Source organism: Triturus cristatus, chromosome 5_1 (genome assembly GCF_964204655.1).
Source record: "Triturus cristatus chromosome 5_1, aTriCri1.1, whole genome shotgun sequence".
NCBI lineage: Eukaryota > Metazoa > Chordata > Amphibia > Caudata > Salamandridae > Triturus > Triturus cristatus.
Window position 1 is genome coordinate 766,853,056 of NC_140587.1, and position 16,682 is coordinate 766,869,737.

At 42.6% G+C, this 16,682-nt stretch overlaps 1 protein-coding gene across 2 annotated transcripts in view; it reads left to right on the top strand.

Moving 5' to 3' along the window:
* The window catches only part of OSBPL1A (oxysterol binding protein like 1A), a 1,951,189-nt gene that overhangs the window by 85,178 nt on the left and 1,849,329 nt on the right, over positions 1–16,682 (top strand). For both annotated transcript variants that reach the window (XM_085605749.1, XM_085605748.1), the window contains exon 2: positions 10,293–10,419. In XM_085605749.1, coding sequence (XP_085461875.1) covers positions 10,295–10,419 — 125 coding nt within the window. In that variant the 5' untranslated portion in view covers positions 10,293–10,294. The remainder of the gene's footprint in view (positions 1–10,292; positions 10,420–16,682) is intronic.

Here is a 16,682-nt window from a genome sequence, read left to right on the forward strand (position 1 = left end):
ATCGTTCCACTAGTCCTGCTGATTGTGGGTGAAAAGCAGCATGGAACGTCTTCTTGATTCCCAAGCCTTTCATGAGATACTCAACAACCCAATAAAATGGGGTCCGTTGTCACTCCACAAAACTCGACAAATGCCAAATCTAGGGAAAACTCTTTTAGGAGCACCTTTGCTGTAGTGAGAGCTGTATTATCTTTCGTGGGTTATGCCTCTATCCACTTACTGAAGGCACAGACCACCACTAGAACATATTTCAGATTATTACAGCGTGCAAGCTGGATTTAATCCATTTGCGGAACCTCAAAATGTGCAGTAGGTATTGCAAACCCTCCTGTTGGAGTTCGTGTTCCCTTTCCAGAATTATACTGGAGACAAATCAAACAAGACTGGACTATCTTTTTAGCAGTGCCGGCAATAACTGGATTATCCCAAACTTGCAGAAGTTGCATCGTCATTGAGGACGCTCCAACATGTGCCGGCCCATGTGCCATGTGAATCATAGGATGTAAATAGGCTGTGGGTAACTTCCATTTTGTCATTTCTATATTCCTCCAACAGCCCTCACCATCCAATGTTCCCTCCTTAGACCATTGGTCTATTTCATCAACCTAAGCAGATCGTTCAATGTCCAGTACTTATTGCCTGGCATCATGCCAACGTTCAGCTTGTAACTTGACGGCATACATAGATGTAGTACTTCGTTGCATTGCAGTCTCACGGGCTGTGTGATCCGCAAAGGCATTGCCTTGCTCTATTTTATCAATCACTTTCTTGTGTGCGCTACACTTGACAATTGCTACTTTCTTAGGATATGTCAATGCAGTAAGGAGATTGTATACTAATTCCTCATGCACTATTTGTGTCCCATGTGAAGTATATCGGCTATCTGTATAGATGTTAACAAGTAGATCAGTACTAAGCACACATGCTCTTGTTTGTGCTATCAACTCAGCTGCCTGAGCTGACTTCTGTGAAATACCAGCTGTCAACTACTGTCTGATGTGTTGTAATTGCGTAGGCAGCAGATGTCGTGCCGTCGGGCAATTTCAAGCAGGCCCGTCGACCCACAATTCCCCATCAACACTAGAAAGGGACGTATCTTGTAGGTCAACACGACCCTTTGTTTGTTCTTCAGTAAGGGATATACAATCATGACTCTTGTGGCTGGGACTGAGTAGCTGGAAATGGCAATAGTGTAGCAGGATTCAGAGTCAAACATCTTTTCAGTGTGATATGAGGGGCCAAAAGTGTCAAATCATATCCTGTCAAGCGAGCACTAGTCAAATGTTGTGTTTTCGTTTGATTTGAAAGGGCGTCAACTGAATGGGGCACTAGCACAAGCAATCTATGTGACAAGACTATTTCCTCACTTTGACGTATGGACACAGCTGTTGCCGCTTCCGCTCGAAAACACCCAGGCAACGCACGAGCGACTGGATCAAGGACAGCTGAGAAATATGCACAAGGACGCTGCTTATCACTGTGTATCTAGGTTAAAACTGAGAGAGCGCAACTGTCCCTCTCGTGTACATAGTGTGAAGGCCTGTTCCTAATACTGGTGCAGAACAAAGAGCTTGACGTAACTCTTGAAAAGCATTCTGGCATTCAGTAGTCCATGGGAGGGGCATCGGAGTGACTTGTCAAAAGGGCTAACAAGGGCTTAACAATATAGGAAAAGCTAGGGATCCACTGCCTACAGAAAGAAGTAAGACAAATCAGTGCACGGACATCCTTCGGAGTACGAAGCACAGGCGTGTCTAAAATAGCTTGAATGCGGTCTGGTGTGAGTGCACGTCCCTCCTTAGACAAGACGTGACCTAAGTAGGTACCCTGTTGTCTACTATATTGCAATTTCTTCTGTGAGACTGTGTGATGATGAGAAGCAAGAAATGATAGCAATAAGTGTTCCTTTTTCACAATGTTCAGGGATATCAGCAGCCAACAAGATGTCATCGACATATTGAATAAGAGCCACCCCTTTTGGCACAGGGAAAGAATCAAGCTGCCTTTTCAGTGCCTGGCTATAAATAATAGGACTCTCTGTATACTCTTGTGGAGCTCTACAAAATCTGAATGAGAGATTATTCAAAGTGAAGCTGAACAAAGAACGGCTGTCAGGATGAATAGGTATCGAGAAGAAAGCCTTCTTCAAATCGATCACACGGAATATAGTTGCAGTAGTAGGAGCCATAGTAGGAAGTGTTGTGATGTCACACTACCGGATATTGGGGCACTACTATCATGTTGACCTCTCTCAAGTCAATGATAAATCTTATCAATTTTAGAATCGGTGTCTTTTTTCAAAATGGGATGAATAGGGCTATTACAGGTATTTTAAGGAACTTCTTCCACAACCCCCACTCTGATCAAATCCTGAACAATATGTATCAATGCTTCTTCACCTTCTCGAGAGATTTTATATTGGGGCAATCTGGGCAGCGAAGCACCTTCATTCAGTTGAATATGTACTGTTGGGATAACCATTTGACCCACATCGGTATCTGATGTAGCCCACAAGGTACTAGGTAGCGATGCCAAAGCAATATCCTTTTTAATAAGGCAAGACCTCTCAACCATTGGATAGTTATCGTTTAAAATGACACGCACACCTTCTGGGAAACAACGTATTGTAGCCCGAAAATGTTTAAGCATATCGATACCCACGATGTTATCCGGCGTGTTAGGGGAAAGCAAAAATGAACATATTCCAGTGAATTTTTCAAGACTGTCAAGCAAGTGGCTGTGACAGTGGGCTAAGGGAAGGTGTCCCATCGAATCCTATCAATGTTATCGTTGTGCCAGACAGGGGAGCCCTAGGAACCAATTGTTTATAGATAGATCACTACGAGTAGCTCCTGTATCAACCAGAAAGCGATCAGTAGAACTCTAGACGTTTGCATCAACATAGGGACCCCTTTGATCTACTGGGACCTCAACCAGTTCCTGACCCCATCATAGGCATTCCTATGCATAATCAGAATCCTTAGGACCATCAGCCGAATAATCAGACATTTGGTATTGGTTTCGCCTATCAAAGGTATTAAAAGAATTAGGATTGTTTTCAACTGCCTCAATTCTGGTACGATCATCCATGCCTCCCCCATTTCCTGTGTTACCCGGGCAGCCTCTCATACTTCCTCTACCCCGCTTATACTGCTGACCTCGCAAATGGGGGCACTCGGAACACCAATGTCCAATCTCTTAACAATACGCACACTGATCAGAAGACAAAGTTGCTCGAGAGAAAGGGGGTACACCAGGTTGAAATATCGCACGTCCACCTCTACCACCGCCTCTAAATGAGGGACCATAGACTTGAGCCAACATAACTTTCATTTTTAAATCCTTAACCTTTTTATCCTCCTTGCCTTTTGCTTCCGATTCCTGACGCTCATAATACTGGGCCATAGTCAAAAGAGAGACAGGGGAAGACTTAGTCCATGAACTCTCGCTGGCCTTTAGGCAACTAGCTATTTCTGGCAACATGTTGGGGACAAATTTGTCGACGAACAGGAGGCTTACTCTTGTCATCTGTCAACGACTGCCCACTAAAGTCATGGAATGTCTCATCGAATCGTGTAAAGAAATCAGAAACGGACTCCTCCACTTTCTACTTACAAGACGCTAATGTAGTCCAATCTATTTTCTTAGGGGGTATACGAGTTTTCAACTTAGTTACAATGGCTTTGGGAAGATCTAATATCACTTGTTGTGGTTTCTGCGCAGGCTCTCTACCAGCATCTTTTTCCTCTAAATGCACCCAAGTATCACCATAAGCTACATTATCGTCTACCTTCCGAATTGATCTCCACATATCGGGGGGTAAAATAAGTCCAAAAAACATGTTGATATCAGGCAACGTCATAGTGCAGGAGCTAATAGCTCCTTTTACTTCTTCATAAAAAGCGGCTGGATTTTTGCACGGATCAGGCAAAGCAGCTTTAAGAGCCATAACGTCTGCTCTACTCCAAGGGGTATAGACCCAATTATAAATAAAATATCCCTTCGCATTATCTGAAGTTTTATCGTCACTTGTTCCCGCTTCCTTTAGAGTGCAGCTTCACGCATCGGTTTCACAGTAACTACAAGATTACTAGTGTCTTTATCTGTCCCTGTAACTTCTTCTTGCAGCGCTGGGCTCTGAACTGTTTGCTCAGCTGTAGCTTTACCAGCTGCCTTTTTCTCTTCTCATAGACTGAATGCGTCAACTCGCAATTTAACCACTCGCCTAATTAGATCGGACACCTGTGAAAAAAGAAAGGTGCCATCACTTAACTGTTTATAATCCGAATTTATATCAGAGGGCTCTAGAGCACCGGAATGTTGTCTAAAACTGAGTATTACTTCCCAAGTAAACGACTCTACAAAATATAACTGCTCTAAATCTGTCCATTGCTGAACCATTTGCTATGATTTCTGGAGCGGAGGCACTCCCACAAGCTGCTTTACAGGCAGCGGATCTAAGAGTGGCCTTGCGGTCAGTAGTTAAAGTAGAGCGAGTTGTCCGCCTGACTTCCTTATCTTTTTCTTCTGAAGAAAAATGCTCCTCATCAGAACCTTCATTCTCAGGGGCACTAGGGAATTTATACGGGGGCTGAGGTCTGTCGAACAAAATAGACTCATCTTGACGCTCCCTATCTTCTTTCTCTTTTATTTATTTCTTTTCTTTATTTTTCAATTCCAATGCTTTTTCATAAATCGATTTGTGCTGTTCTTTTTCTGCTATAGCTTCCTCTCTCCTCACTCTCTCATTCACTTCTTTCTCCCACACTCGTACACAATCAAACCTATCTTGTGGACTCTTTCGTTTAAACAGACCCTGCAAAACATACTGAATCTTTTTAAAATCAAATGACCCATTCACTGGCCATCGGATATCGGGATCCCTTTTCGTATATTTGTTCCACAGTGTACTATACATTATGGAAGAAATACCATATTTAATATACATAAACCTATTAGGTGTCCCCTCTAGGGGAGCCGGCTGACTACTTTCAAGATCCATATTGGTACTTCCAATACAGCAACACATTCTACGAGTGTGCTAGAAGCAGGCATGCCAAAAATATTATAGTAAAATATTATAATAAAATAGTACTTATCCCAAATATATCAAAAGTAGAGAATCTCATTGTTACCTGCCTTAATTTACTGCAATAAATAAACAAAACCAGAATCTTGGCCAAGCAAATCCAAAACAAGAGTGTGGCTTCAGCGACCTTACCAAACCAAAGTCTCTAACCTCCACCTGCCAAGCTCTGGGTCGACCCAATGGTCACTGCAAAACTTACGCCAAAAGAGATCTCAGTCTGGACTGGCCACCAACTGGAGGATCAGATCGGGAAAACCGGAAAAGCACTTTGGTCTGCAAAGACAAAGGGTCTCCTCATGCAGGGCACCTCCTCAGTAAAATTCCTGTCCTCCGTCAAGACCACTCCTGCGTCTCCGATGAGCCCCAGGAGTCTGGCGCCAAACTGTGGAAATTAGCCTTTTTAGGGGCCCACCAGTGCAGGGGTTCCCACTTATCTGTCCTCGGGTCCTTAGACCAACAAAATGGAGATTGGCACGGAAGCTGTAGTATCAAATAACCAGTTTATTCACTCGAGGGTGTTGTATGGACGTGGTCTCACTCTCAAGTGTTCCAGGAGGTAGTGGCTTGAATACACAGACCATAGGCCTTTTATACTAAGTTTTCTGCACTGGTAAGCACGTAGTTACAAATAGAAGGTACAGGCCTACACAGGAATAACTACCGACTAACATGGGCAAATGGGAAATCACTTAGTCAGCAAAGTGGGAGGGGGAGCAGGAGTGCTTATGGCAGCACTAAGAGGTTGACAGTTGAGTCTGAGACCAGGTGTTTCCGGCAGCTACAAACTCTTTAGCATGCATATTACTTTTAGCTGAGTCAGAAAGTTAACTAAAATAGACAGCACAGGCAGGGAAAAAGACTAGCAGCAGATGATGGAAGAATTACATAGCTGACAAAATGGATGCCACAAACAAGATGGTTTCACCTTATGCTAACAGAGATTATTTGCGATTTCCACAGGCTGACTTCATGTCCAGAGTGCATCCGCTGCAGTTGCAGTGCAAGGAGCCATGTGGGCTTCCAAAGCTGCATCACAGACGCTGTATGGCCTGCACTTTGCTTCGTTCTCAAGTGAAAGCAGGCCCACTCCTCTCTCTCTGCGTCTGGTCTGCATCTCTCTGGTGCCAAGGCCCCGCCTGGGGTGGGGGCAGCTTCTTGTTTGCGGTGGCAAATGCAAATCTACTGCCTTGGTCCGAGCAGGCCCGCCTCCAGATTGTGGCCACCATCTTGCCACGTTGCGCCATCCCTACAGCTCCTTTTTGGGTAGTGCGGTCGCTCGGAGCCCCAGAGTGCTGATAGGGAGTTCTTACAGTCTCCCTCTTTAGTTGCCCAGTCTGTCGACTCATTCAAGGCTCCGTGTTTGCTGTCCAGGAACTGCGGGCAGAGGGGCGTGTAGCATGTCTTGCCTGTTCGCCATCTTGGCCACCACCCAAAGTTAGAATTTATTAAAACCATAAAGGTTTATCACAAAAATTCACAAGGTACAATGCATAAAAAGTAAATTCAGATACAACAATAATTTCATTGAATTACATAGAAGTAATTTCTTATGTAGGCCTTCAAATGCAGAATAATATAATAATGGGGTAAAATTAGAGACCTGGGGTAGGAAAGTAGATTACTGGCTGAGGGGGATGAACCCCTACTCAAACAGTAACCACAGTTCTTCTCGCGGTGAAACGCAGGCAAACCCCAAATTAACCTAGTAGCTTGGCACAAAAGCAGTCAGGCTTAACTTCGAGGCGATGCGCAAAGTATTTATGCAGCACTTCAAACAGTAATAAAGTGAAAAAGCAATATCAGAAAAACCCCACACCAATTTAGAAAAATAGATAAAATGTAATAAGTAATTTGACGCCACAATGACCAAAATCAATTGGAACTGGAGATCTGCAGTGTTAAAGATGTAGTTAAATATAGTACTTAAATGCACAAAGCACCAACTATGGTTATCTGATCACGCAGGACCGGGACAAAGGTTCAAATTTAGGCCAACTGCAATGGAGCACAAGCAATATTTGGACAAAATATCGGGTTGTGAATATCGGGAGAAAGAAATATCGGATAGAAAATTTTGTGATGCAGAAATAGTGAGATGCAGAAATATTGTTGTCAAGAATATTGTTTCTTCAGGTTAGTAAGTTTGCTGTTAAAAATATCAAAGTTCATATTGTTTTCAATAATATAGTTGTAAAATATTTTTTTAAATTATTTTTATGTTTAAGTTCATATCATTTTATGTTATTATTTGTATAATTAATTGTTTTTAAATATTCTTTGTGATTTTAAGTGATTTAGAGATTTGTATTTAATTGCTAATTGTAATTTAAAATGCTGTAGTGGGTTGTTGTGTTTGTAGGGGGATAGAGCGGGAAGTTAAGTATTAACTGAAATAAATTAATTTTTAAGTAAGCATGTGGTTGATGGTAATTATGTAATACTGATTTATTTTCTTATAATTTAGGTGTGGGTTGCTTTGTTTGTAAAGGTATAGGGTGGAAAGTTAATTTGGTAATTGACTATTTTTTATTTATAATTTAATTGATCTTTCATTATGGAAACTGTAATATATTTTAGGTCAGCGCTGCTAGGTTTGTAGGGGTATAGTTTGGGGAAGATAAGTAATAGTTAACGACCTATTGAATTGATTACTAATTATGTACATTATGTAATACTGATTTATTTTAGTTATATTTTAGTTACGGTTTGCTAGGTTTGTTGGAGTATAGGGTGGGAATTTAAATAAAAATAATGTATAATTTTATATTGATTAATAAATCTTTAAATTGTGTATCAATTATATATTTTAGTTCTATCTTGGGTTTGGGCTCCTGGGTTTGTAGAGGTGGGAAGTTAAGTAATAACTAACAATTAATTGTGTAATTGATTATCAATTATGTAAATTGTGTTATTTATTTTAGGTATATTTTAGGTGTGGGTTGTTAGGTTTGTAGTTGTATAGGGTGCCAAGTTAATTGAGTAATAACCAGTATTTGTAATTGAAAATTAATTATTACATTGTTTGTAAATTTGTATGTATTTGTTTTATGTTAATTCATGTTTATCTTAAGAGTTTTATATTTTAGTTTACCTACTGTTGCTTAGACTGGAGTGGGAATAGTAAATTTAACCCCTCTGAAGTCCACTGCTTTCCCTACTGTTGCACAGATTGGAGTGGGAATAATAAATGAGTCTGTCTGAAGTCCAAGACTTTTCCTACTGTTGTGCTGTTTGGAGTGGGAATAATGTATTTCACTATTCTGAAATCCTACATTTTCTATACTGTTGCATAAACTGGAATGGGAATAATATATTTATTATTCCCAGACTCAAATACAACATTTGTAAAAATATTTTTGTGTTTTGAAAACTTTTATTATGTTTTTGTGAATGTTTATTTTTTATTTTCATTTGTTTGGTCATTTTAATATTTTTGAACTTAATATATTTTGGTTTTTTGTATATGTGTGTGTGTGTATATATATGTATATATATATATATATATATATGCTTTTTTATAGTAGTACAATTAAAGAATAAAAAAACTTATGTAAAATATATATTTTTAATATATATTTGGAATAGTTGTTTACTATATAATATATATATATATATGTGTGTGTTTGTGTAAACCCCACATTTATTTATCATACCTGAATAACCTTGGCACACTGTTGCAGCGAATATCATGGGTCCCATTGGCTCACCTTCCAAGTATATAATTGCCATGATTGATATACTCTCAAGGTGTCCAGTGATCAAAGTGGCCGAGAAGATAGTCAGTGGAAGTGCTAAAGCTTATTGACAAAACGTTTATGGATGAAGGATTACCAGCCCAAATAATTAGTGATAATGGTGTCGAATTCAGTCAAATATGGCTAAAAATTATTTTGAAAAGCAGGGGGGTGAAGCATAGAACTAATTATTTATACAATTCCTGCGGAAACGGTATGATTGAGAGGTTTAACAGAGTTGTGAAAAGTGCCATACAAATGGCAACTTGGAGTGGTGTAGATTGGGAGAATCAAGTCTACAAAACTGTATGCACTTATAGGGCCATCATTCAGGAAGGTTTGGAGGTGCTTCCCTTTGAGGTGATGATGGGTAGACGTGCAAGAGCCAAGTGCAACCCTAAGTGGTTATTACAGAATTATGAATTTAACATGCCTATGGAAGAAGTGAGAAGAAGAATTGCCATTAAGCATAGAACGTATAAGGAAACATTTGATTGCAAGAGGGGTTCAGAGAATGCAAAAAGTTGTGAGTGTGACTGGGTGAAGGCTAAAATTCCATGTAAGCCCAAAAAAATGTGAGCGCCAATTCTCTGATCCTCTCCAAGTGACAGAAGTGTTATGCAATACTCCGTGATGGAAGAGTATGGAACCTCAGAAGAATTGCTGTTCTGAAAGGAGAGCGTGGTATATAAAAGAGAGGTTTGGGAGTTTCAGTGAAGTCATTTTCTGAATATGTCAACGAGAATATTAATCTAGAGACGAGTGTTGAAATGAAGATCACTATGAACAAGTGGACAGTAATAATGGGGAGGCAGTGGTGGATATGACTGAGGGAGACACAGAAATGGATGCACAGAATGTAGCAGTCAGTGATGGTGATCCTGCTCGCAACGAGGGTTCAGATAGTATTGCGAATGAGAAAAGGAAGGAACTGTAAGGTCGTAATAGAAGGGTATGTGCCAGACTTTGTGTGTGACATGAGTAGGCCTTACAATGTTTTGTTTTAAGAGGGAAGATGTGTTATACTTAATGTTGTATTTAATTTATTCTGTGTAACTTGTATTAAGTTTGTAGGTGAATACTGTTCTGCTGATATTTTTATTTTTGTAAGGCCTCTTCTATTCCATCAGCTGCTTCCCCCTCCATTCTAGATCCTTTTCTGCAGAACATTGAAGGAGTTGCTGGAGTGAAAGGACCGAGTCAGTACGTGATTGCTTAATATGTACTTTGGTGTTTCAACATATAATAAATGCTTCTTAGATTACTTAGATTTGTACATTACACCGCTGAATAAACTCATGTTGAAAATGGTGATCCTGGAAGCAAGTTGGTAGTTTTGTGGCAAGCATACTATTGGTCTGTATGCTCAAGTCCCTCTTGTGTTACTTAAAATGTGAGCCTCATTGTCTGCTAAACCAATTTTGTGACTGCTGTTAATATATACTTCCTTTTCATCATACTTTGTTTAGAAATGAGCAGTGAGGCAGAGGAGCGGCTTCTCTATGATGCAAGGAATGGCCATGTTGATGATGTTCGAAGACTTCTGGAAAACAGTAAACTGGGGGAAGTGGTGATTAATATTAATTGTAAAGGCAAGTATTCTTTTTTTTAAACTTTTAATAGTACAAGGAAGCTGCAATTGTTTTTTTATTAATTTTTTTATTTATGCTTTTTCGCTTTCCATACAAAAACAGTAGCAAACAGTATACAATCACTCAAGGTGTGGCATTGATATAGTATGCATGTTACATACACATGTATTACGTAACTCATAGTGCGGTATGGTACAACATCCAGGGCGTTAGGAACCACAGACCTGACAATCATATAAAGTACAGTGCAGGGTGAATACATGCAAGGTAATCGAATGAACAGCTTTCGGGCCTCAAATGTCAGTGATTTTCAACAGGTAAGACGTGAGCGGGCCCCATACATCCCGCGGCTTGGACTTGGTTGGCAGTTCCTCTGCATAGTATGTGAACTGATCTCGGCAGTAGGTCAGATCCTGGAACCATAGCTTAATGGTGGGTACAGCCATACTTCCCTAGCACAGGGAAATCCTACGCTTAGATATTAGCAGTGCTATGGAAACAAATTTTTTGTTGGATGGCTTCACCTTAGCGCCAACCCCCAGCGCACACACTTTTGGGTTACACTCAACAACTTCCTCAACCATCAGACCAAGATTTCTAGAAATTGAGCTCCAGTATTCATTGATTTTGGGACATGCCCATGCTAGATGATAGAAGTCAGCCCCCGGGGTACCACAGCGTTTGCAAGTGTCAGCCGGCTGCAGCCCTTACCGATGAAGTTGTGCCGGTGTGTAATATAGCTGATGCAGGTATTTATCGTGTACTAATCTTAGATTACCATTGGCCGTCAGTTGACTCGTTAGACGGCAGCTATCTAACCAATCATTCTCAGAGAGGGCAGTATGGCATTCCATCTGGCCAACGCAGCTGACTCCCCAGTTGGTACATCCTTCTGTGATGGTTTGTAAAGTCTGGTGACTAACCTGGCCCTAGAGGTAGTGGTGTATAGTAATTACAGCGCCTCCAGGGTCGGAGGTTCCGTAGGGAAAGTGGGGTAAAGTGCACGCATCGCAGAGCGTAATCTAGTAAAGGCAAAGAGATGCATGGCGGAGACATTGCCTCGGGTGCTTATGTGGTCCAGGGGTCTGAACTGGCCACTCGGGAACACATCCGCCATTGTGATCAACTCCATGTCTTTGAGGGTCTGTTGCATGCCAGCTTCACTAGTGACCTAGAGGTCTGGGTGGTGGAGGAGTGGCATGCCGGGTGCATATAACGGCAATTTATGCGCTCGCTGACAGAGTTCACGCCAGGCCTTAGCCGTAGTTTGTATAATATCAACTTCCCCCTTTTCAAATACTGTATATTTGTTTACTATCATTGCCTTAAGCGGTATGGGGTGAACAGCACCGGCCTCTACCGCCACATGTGGAATATAAGCTGGATCTTGTTGCCAATAATAGGCATAGTGCGCCTGGGCGCAAAGATAATAAAGGTGAAAGTCAGGCACTGAGAAGCCACCTTGATCATATGGGAGAGTTAGAATCTCCCACTTAAGACGAGGTTTTTTACCTCCCCAGGCTAGTGTGACCAGGAGGGAGCAAAGCCTGTCAAAAAAGTGTCACGTTAGGTGCACCGGGATGTTTAAAAAAAGGTACAAAAATCACGGGAGAACTACCATTTTCATCAGCGATATCCGATCCGCGAACGACAGCGGCAACTTAATCCACCGGTTTACCTGCCCCTCAAGCCGCACGATGGCTGTGCCAAAGTTAGACTGTATTACGGCTTGCGGGTCCCTACACAGCCAAATTCCTAAATATTTTACAGCATCTGAACACCACGTTAAGGGATAGTCTACGTCAAATTGCTGCGTGCTCTCCGTGAGTGGCGATATGGTTGACTTGGACCAGTTGATGCCCAGGCCCGAGAATAGTTCAAACCAAACATATTCCCGGATAAGCTGCGCAAGAAACCTCGCCGGCTCCCGGACATACAACACCATGTCGTCCGCATACATGGAGACTGCAAGCGGGCGTTGCAAAAACCGCAAGGCTGTCTGAGCATGACGCTGTCGTAAGATACAAGCCAGGGGCTCTAGCACAAGAGCAAATAACAGGGAGGATAATGGGCATCCCTGCCACGTACCCCGCTGGATAGGAATCGTCTCCGATAGTTGCCCATTAATCCTAACCCAGGCCACTGGATTGGTATAAAAAATTTAATCCAATTCGTGAAGGCAAATGGAACACCCATGCGATGCTGGACCGTGATCATATAGGACCAGGATATCGAATCAAACGCTTTCGCAGCGTCTAGCAGGACTGCTACCGCTGGCAACTTGGGCTCCAGTACATGCATAACTGCAAAAATTATACGTAAATTGTGTGACGTAGATTGAGTGGGGACAAATCCTGATTGATCTGGAAGGACCATAACGGGAAGGAGTAATTGAAGCCAGGTGGCTAACGCTTTCGCTAAAATTTTAACATCCATGTATGAGAGATAAGGGACGGTAAGATTCGCAACTGTCTGGCGCCTTCTCCGGCTTTGAGCGCAACCACTAGTGCCTCACGCATGGTGGGCGGCAAGCACTGGGCGTCGTATGCCTCTTCATATAACTGCAGGAGACATGGGGCCAACTGTTCAACATATTCTTTATAAAACTCAGCTGGCAATCCGTCAGTGCCTGCAGCTTTCCCATTGGGCAAAGCGGCTATAGCATCGCGCACTTCATCCAATGTGAGAGGGTGCATCAGGAAATCTTGTGGTCTACGCGACAGCCATACCAAAGCGATGTCCTCAAGATATTGCTCGAGCTCGGCCGCATCGGCTGTGGGTTTGTGGGCATACATCCCGGTATAATAGTCCATAAAGGTATGCAGAATAGTCGGCGTGTCATAGTGTGTGCCAGTAGCAGTAGTGATTGCTTGGATCATGTGCGCCTTATTCTTGGGTTCCAGGATACGGCTAGCTAACGTTCGGCCCGGCTGGCCTCCCTCCCCATAATAACGTGCCTTACACCGGCGTGACAGGTGGTTTATTTCCTTATCAGCTATTTCATTGTACTCCACTATTTTTTTCTTAATGAGCGCTAACGTACTGGGGTCTGCCCGGTCACCATATTTGCGTTCCAAATCACCCAATTCACCCTCCAGCATAGTCATAGAGCGACGTAACGATTTTAATACCCCGGCCTGAAGACTGATACATGTCCCCCGAATGGTTACTTTAAACGCTTCCCACAATGTCTCCATAGTCTGAACGGACCCTGCATTGAATGGGAAATAATCAGAAACAGCCTCCCGGACCCCCTCTCTAAAAACCTGGTCTAGTAATGAGGACGATTGTAAGTGCCACTGAAAGGGAGGAGGAACGTGAGATGGAAAAGTCCTGTCCAGAGCTACCGGCGAGTGATCCGACAGCGTTCGAGGCAGATGTCTTATCATCGTAGCCCATGTGCAGATTTCTTGCGTGCCTAGCCAGTAGTCTAAGCGGGACCAGGACTGTCACGCATATGAGTGACACGTGCCCTCTTTAGTGTGCGGGTGCCTTAGGCGCCAGATTTCCGTAAGCCCCAATGACCACATCCCATCCTGTACAGCTTTAGCAGCTAGTCGGGGGGGGGGGGGGGGGATGAACTGTCGCGGACACCCGATCCAATGCAGGATCTAAAACTACGTTGAGGTCACCCCCACATCTAACCGCCGCAGGAGATAATTTACAGAGTTTACACCATATTTTATCAAAAAAAGGCGGGATCGTCCATATTAGGACCATACAAATTCACAATAGTCAGTTTTGTGTTATAAAGCGTACCTTGTACTATTATAAAGCGCCCATCGCCATACTCATCCACATGTGTTGGCACAAATGGAACACCCCTCCTTACAAGGATCATAACTCCTAGCGCATACGAGGAATATGAGGCAGCCAGCCGTACCCCCGCCCACCTAGTGGCAACCTGCGAGACTGTTTGTTTAGTGAGATGTGTCTCTTGCAACAGGGCCATGTGGATATGATGCCAGTCTAAATAAGACAGTACCTGACGTACTTTCTTGGCGTTAAGTCCCCGCACATTCCAGCTAATCCAGGAAATATTAGACCGTTGTGGATTGGCCATGCCCGCACCCTTCAGCCATAGAGCCCACCACACAAGTTAGAAAAAATGAGTTACACAAAGCTGTGTCCACTGTATCCTTCCATTCAATGCCAATACAATACAACATTGATCCCCAACCACCCCTCCCACCCACAGCAGCAAGAAACACGCGCTGCAAGCAAACCCCCCAGTGAACGTAAGGTAAGGTAATACTTTATTGTACAGTTAATAAAAACCATTACAAACCAACATCAATAAAAACGGTTTCGTGTGTCTGTAGCAGCATAGAAGATTATATTAATACTGTGGTAAGATATAAAAGGCTAAAATTAAAAAACGATTACTAAGCCTAAAACTATAAAACCATAGCGGGAAGGGAGATTAGCCCACTGCTAGATCAGTTCTATCTTTACCATTGAGGAGCTTTACATAATTGAGCTGGCCTGCTTTCCTCTATAAGATGCATTTAGTTGTTGCAGTTCGTAGTCCGGATGGGTAGCAAGACATTCTCATCCCCATATGCTTATTCTTTGTGGCATTAAGTTCCAGTGGGCTCCTAGATGCCAATTGTGCCCCCATTATTATACGAGTATTTTAGCTCTAAGGATGCAAGTGATGCACTGGGTTCCATCAATTTAGCTGTTTCGGTTTATTCTTTCTTTTTATTAAGGCGGACTTCTGCAGCTTCAATATATTTTACTAATCGGCAGCTCAGTTGAACTTCGTCACCCGAAAAGCATGCCAGGACAGCTTGGCTGCATGACCTAATTCGTTTTTTGTTAAATAGTGGTCTCAGAAGGTTCCGGCGGTCTTGCAACAGCTCCTTACAGATGGTAATAAGGTGTATGATGTTATCTTCGTCATTCCCACAAAGACGGCACTTTGCTGGCATTGAGGGACGTAGCCAAGGGGCCATATGGTCTGCAGAAGGCAAAAGTCCTAGGCGATATTTCAGAAATTTCTCTTTTGTTTTTTTGGCAAAGCTAGTCTGAAGATATAATTGTGGCCTAAGCTTGGAGTAAGATTGTATGGTTAGCCACCCATGAGCTCGCTCCGTCAATAAAGCTTTGTCCTGCAGGAGAGATTCTTTTCTAACGCTGTTGTTTACTGCTTTTTTAAAACCCGCAAGAGGCCCTTGTAGATCCCACAGTTGACGCACCCCCAGATGTTTTATTGCGTCCTCCAAGAAGAGCCTTGCGGGGCAATTTTCTTTGGTTTGCAGTTCCTTCCAAAGGAGAGCGTTGAGTGTGTTTGCTTCCCCCCTGCTTATTTTGTACCAGCTTTTTAAGTATACACCTTTACGTGCCAGCTCTTCCTTTACCAGCCCAAATTCAAGTCTAATCTGCGCAGGTGAAGTGTACCTTGGCAAGCCAAAGATCATGCGCATGGCTCGTTACTGTTCCGTCTGCCGTTTTAGCGTCCCTTCCTCTCATTGCTTCGCTTCCATAGGTGATTGATGGGATCAGTTTTGCCTGTATCACCTTTATTAAAGGAACGAGGTTTGGTCCCGTTATCTTATTTTTTAAGTTTCTTAGGGATACCGCTGTCATTAATCCTCTCTTTTTTATCTCCTCGCATTGTGGCTTGAAGCTGCCGCTGGGGTCTAAGATGACCCCCAGGTATCTATATTTTCTTGTAACGTCCAGCTTCCTTGAGTCCAGACACCAACTAGTTGATGATTTCTTTTTGCTATTAGTTATGCACATGACTTTGGTTTTTTCTTGATTGATACGGAGTTTGTTTGTTTTAGAGTATTGCGAGGTGATATCTAACAGTCGCTGTAAGCCTATCGGGGTCCGGCTAATCAGTACCAAGTAATCCGCGTAGAATAAATTAGACAGCTGAGTGCCGCCTAACTTGGGTGCATGAGAGTTGCTTTCGTTCAGCAGGATTGCTAGTTCAGCCATAAAGAGATTGAATAGTGTTGGTGCGAGCACACATCCTTGTTTTACCCTTGTGGTTGTGGGGATCTTCTTGGATAAGAATTCCCCTGCACCTAGTTTTGACCTGAACCCAGGTATTGCTGTGCAGGAGAATTAGTTGGTTCAACAGCAATGATGGAATGTTCATTTTCTTTAATTTTTGCCACAACATGTTTCTATTAACATGGTCAAAGGCGGAGCTGTAGTCAATATAGCACAGGTATAAAGGTTGTTTTGCCGCAAGAGCTGAATCAATCAAAAGCGATAGGGCTAGAATGTTAGTAGTCGTCCCCATATTTTTGC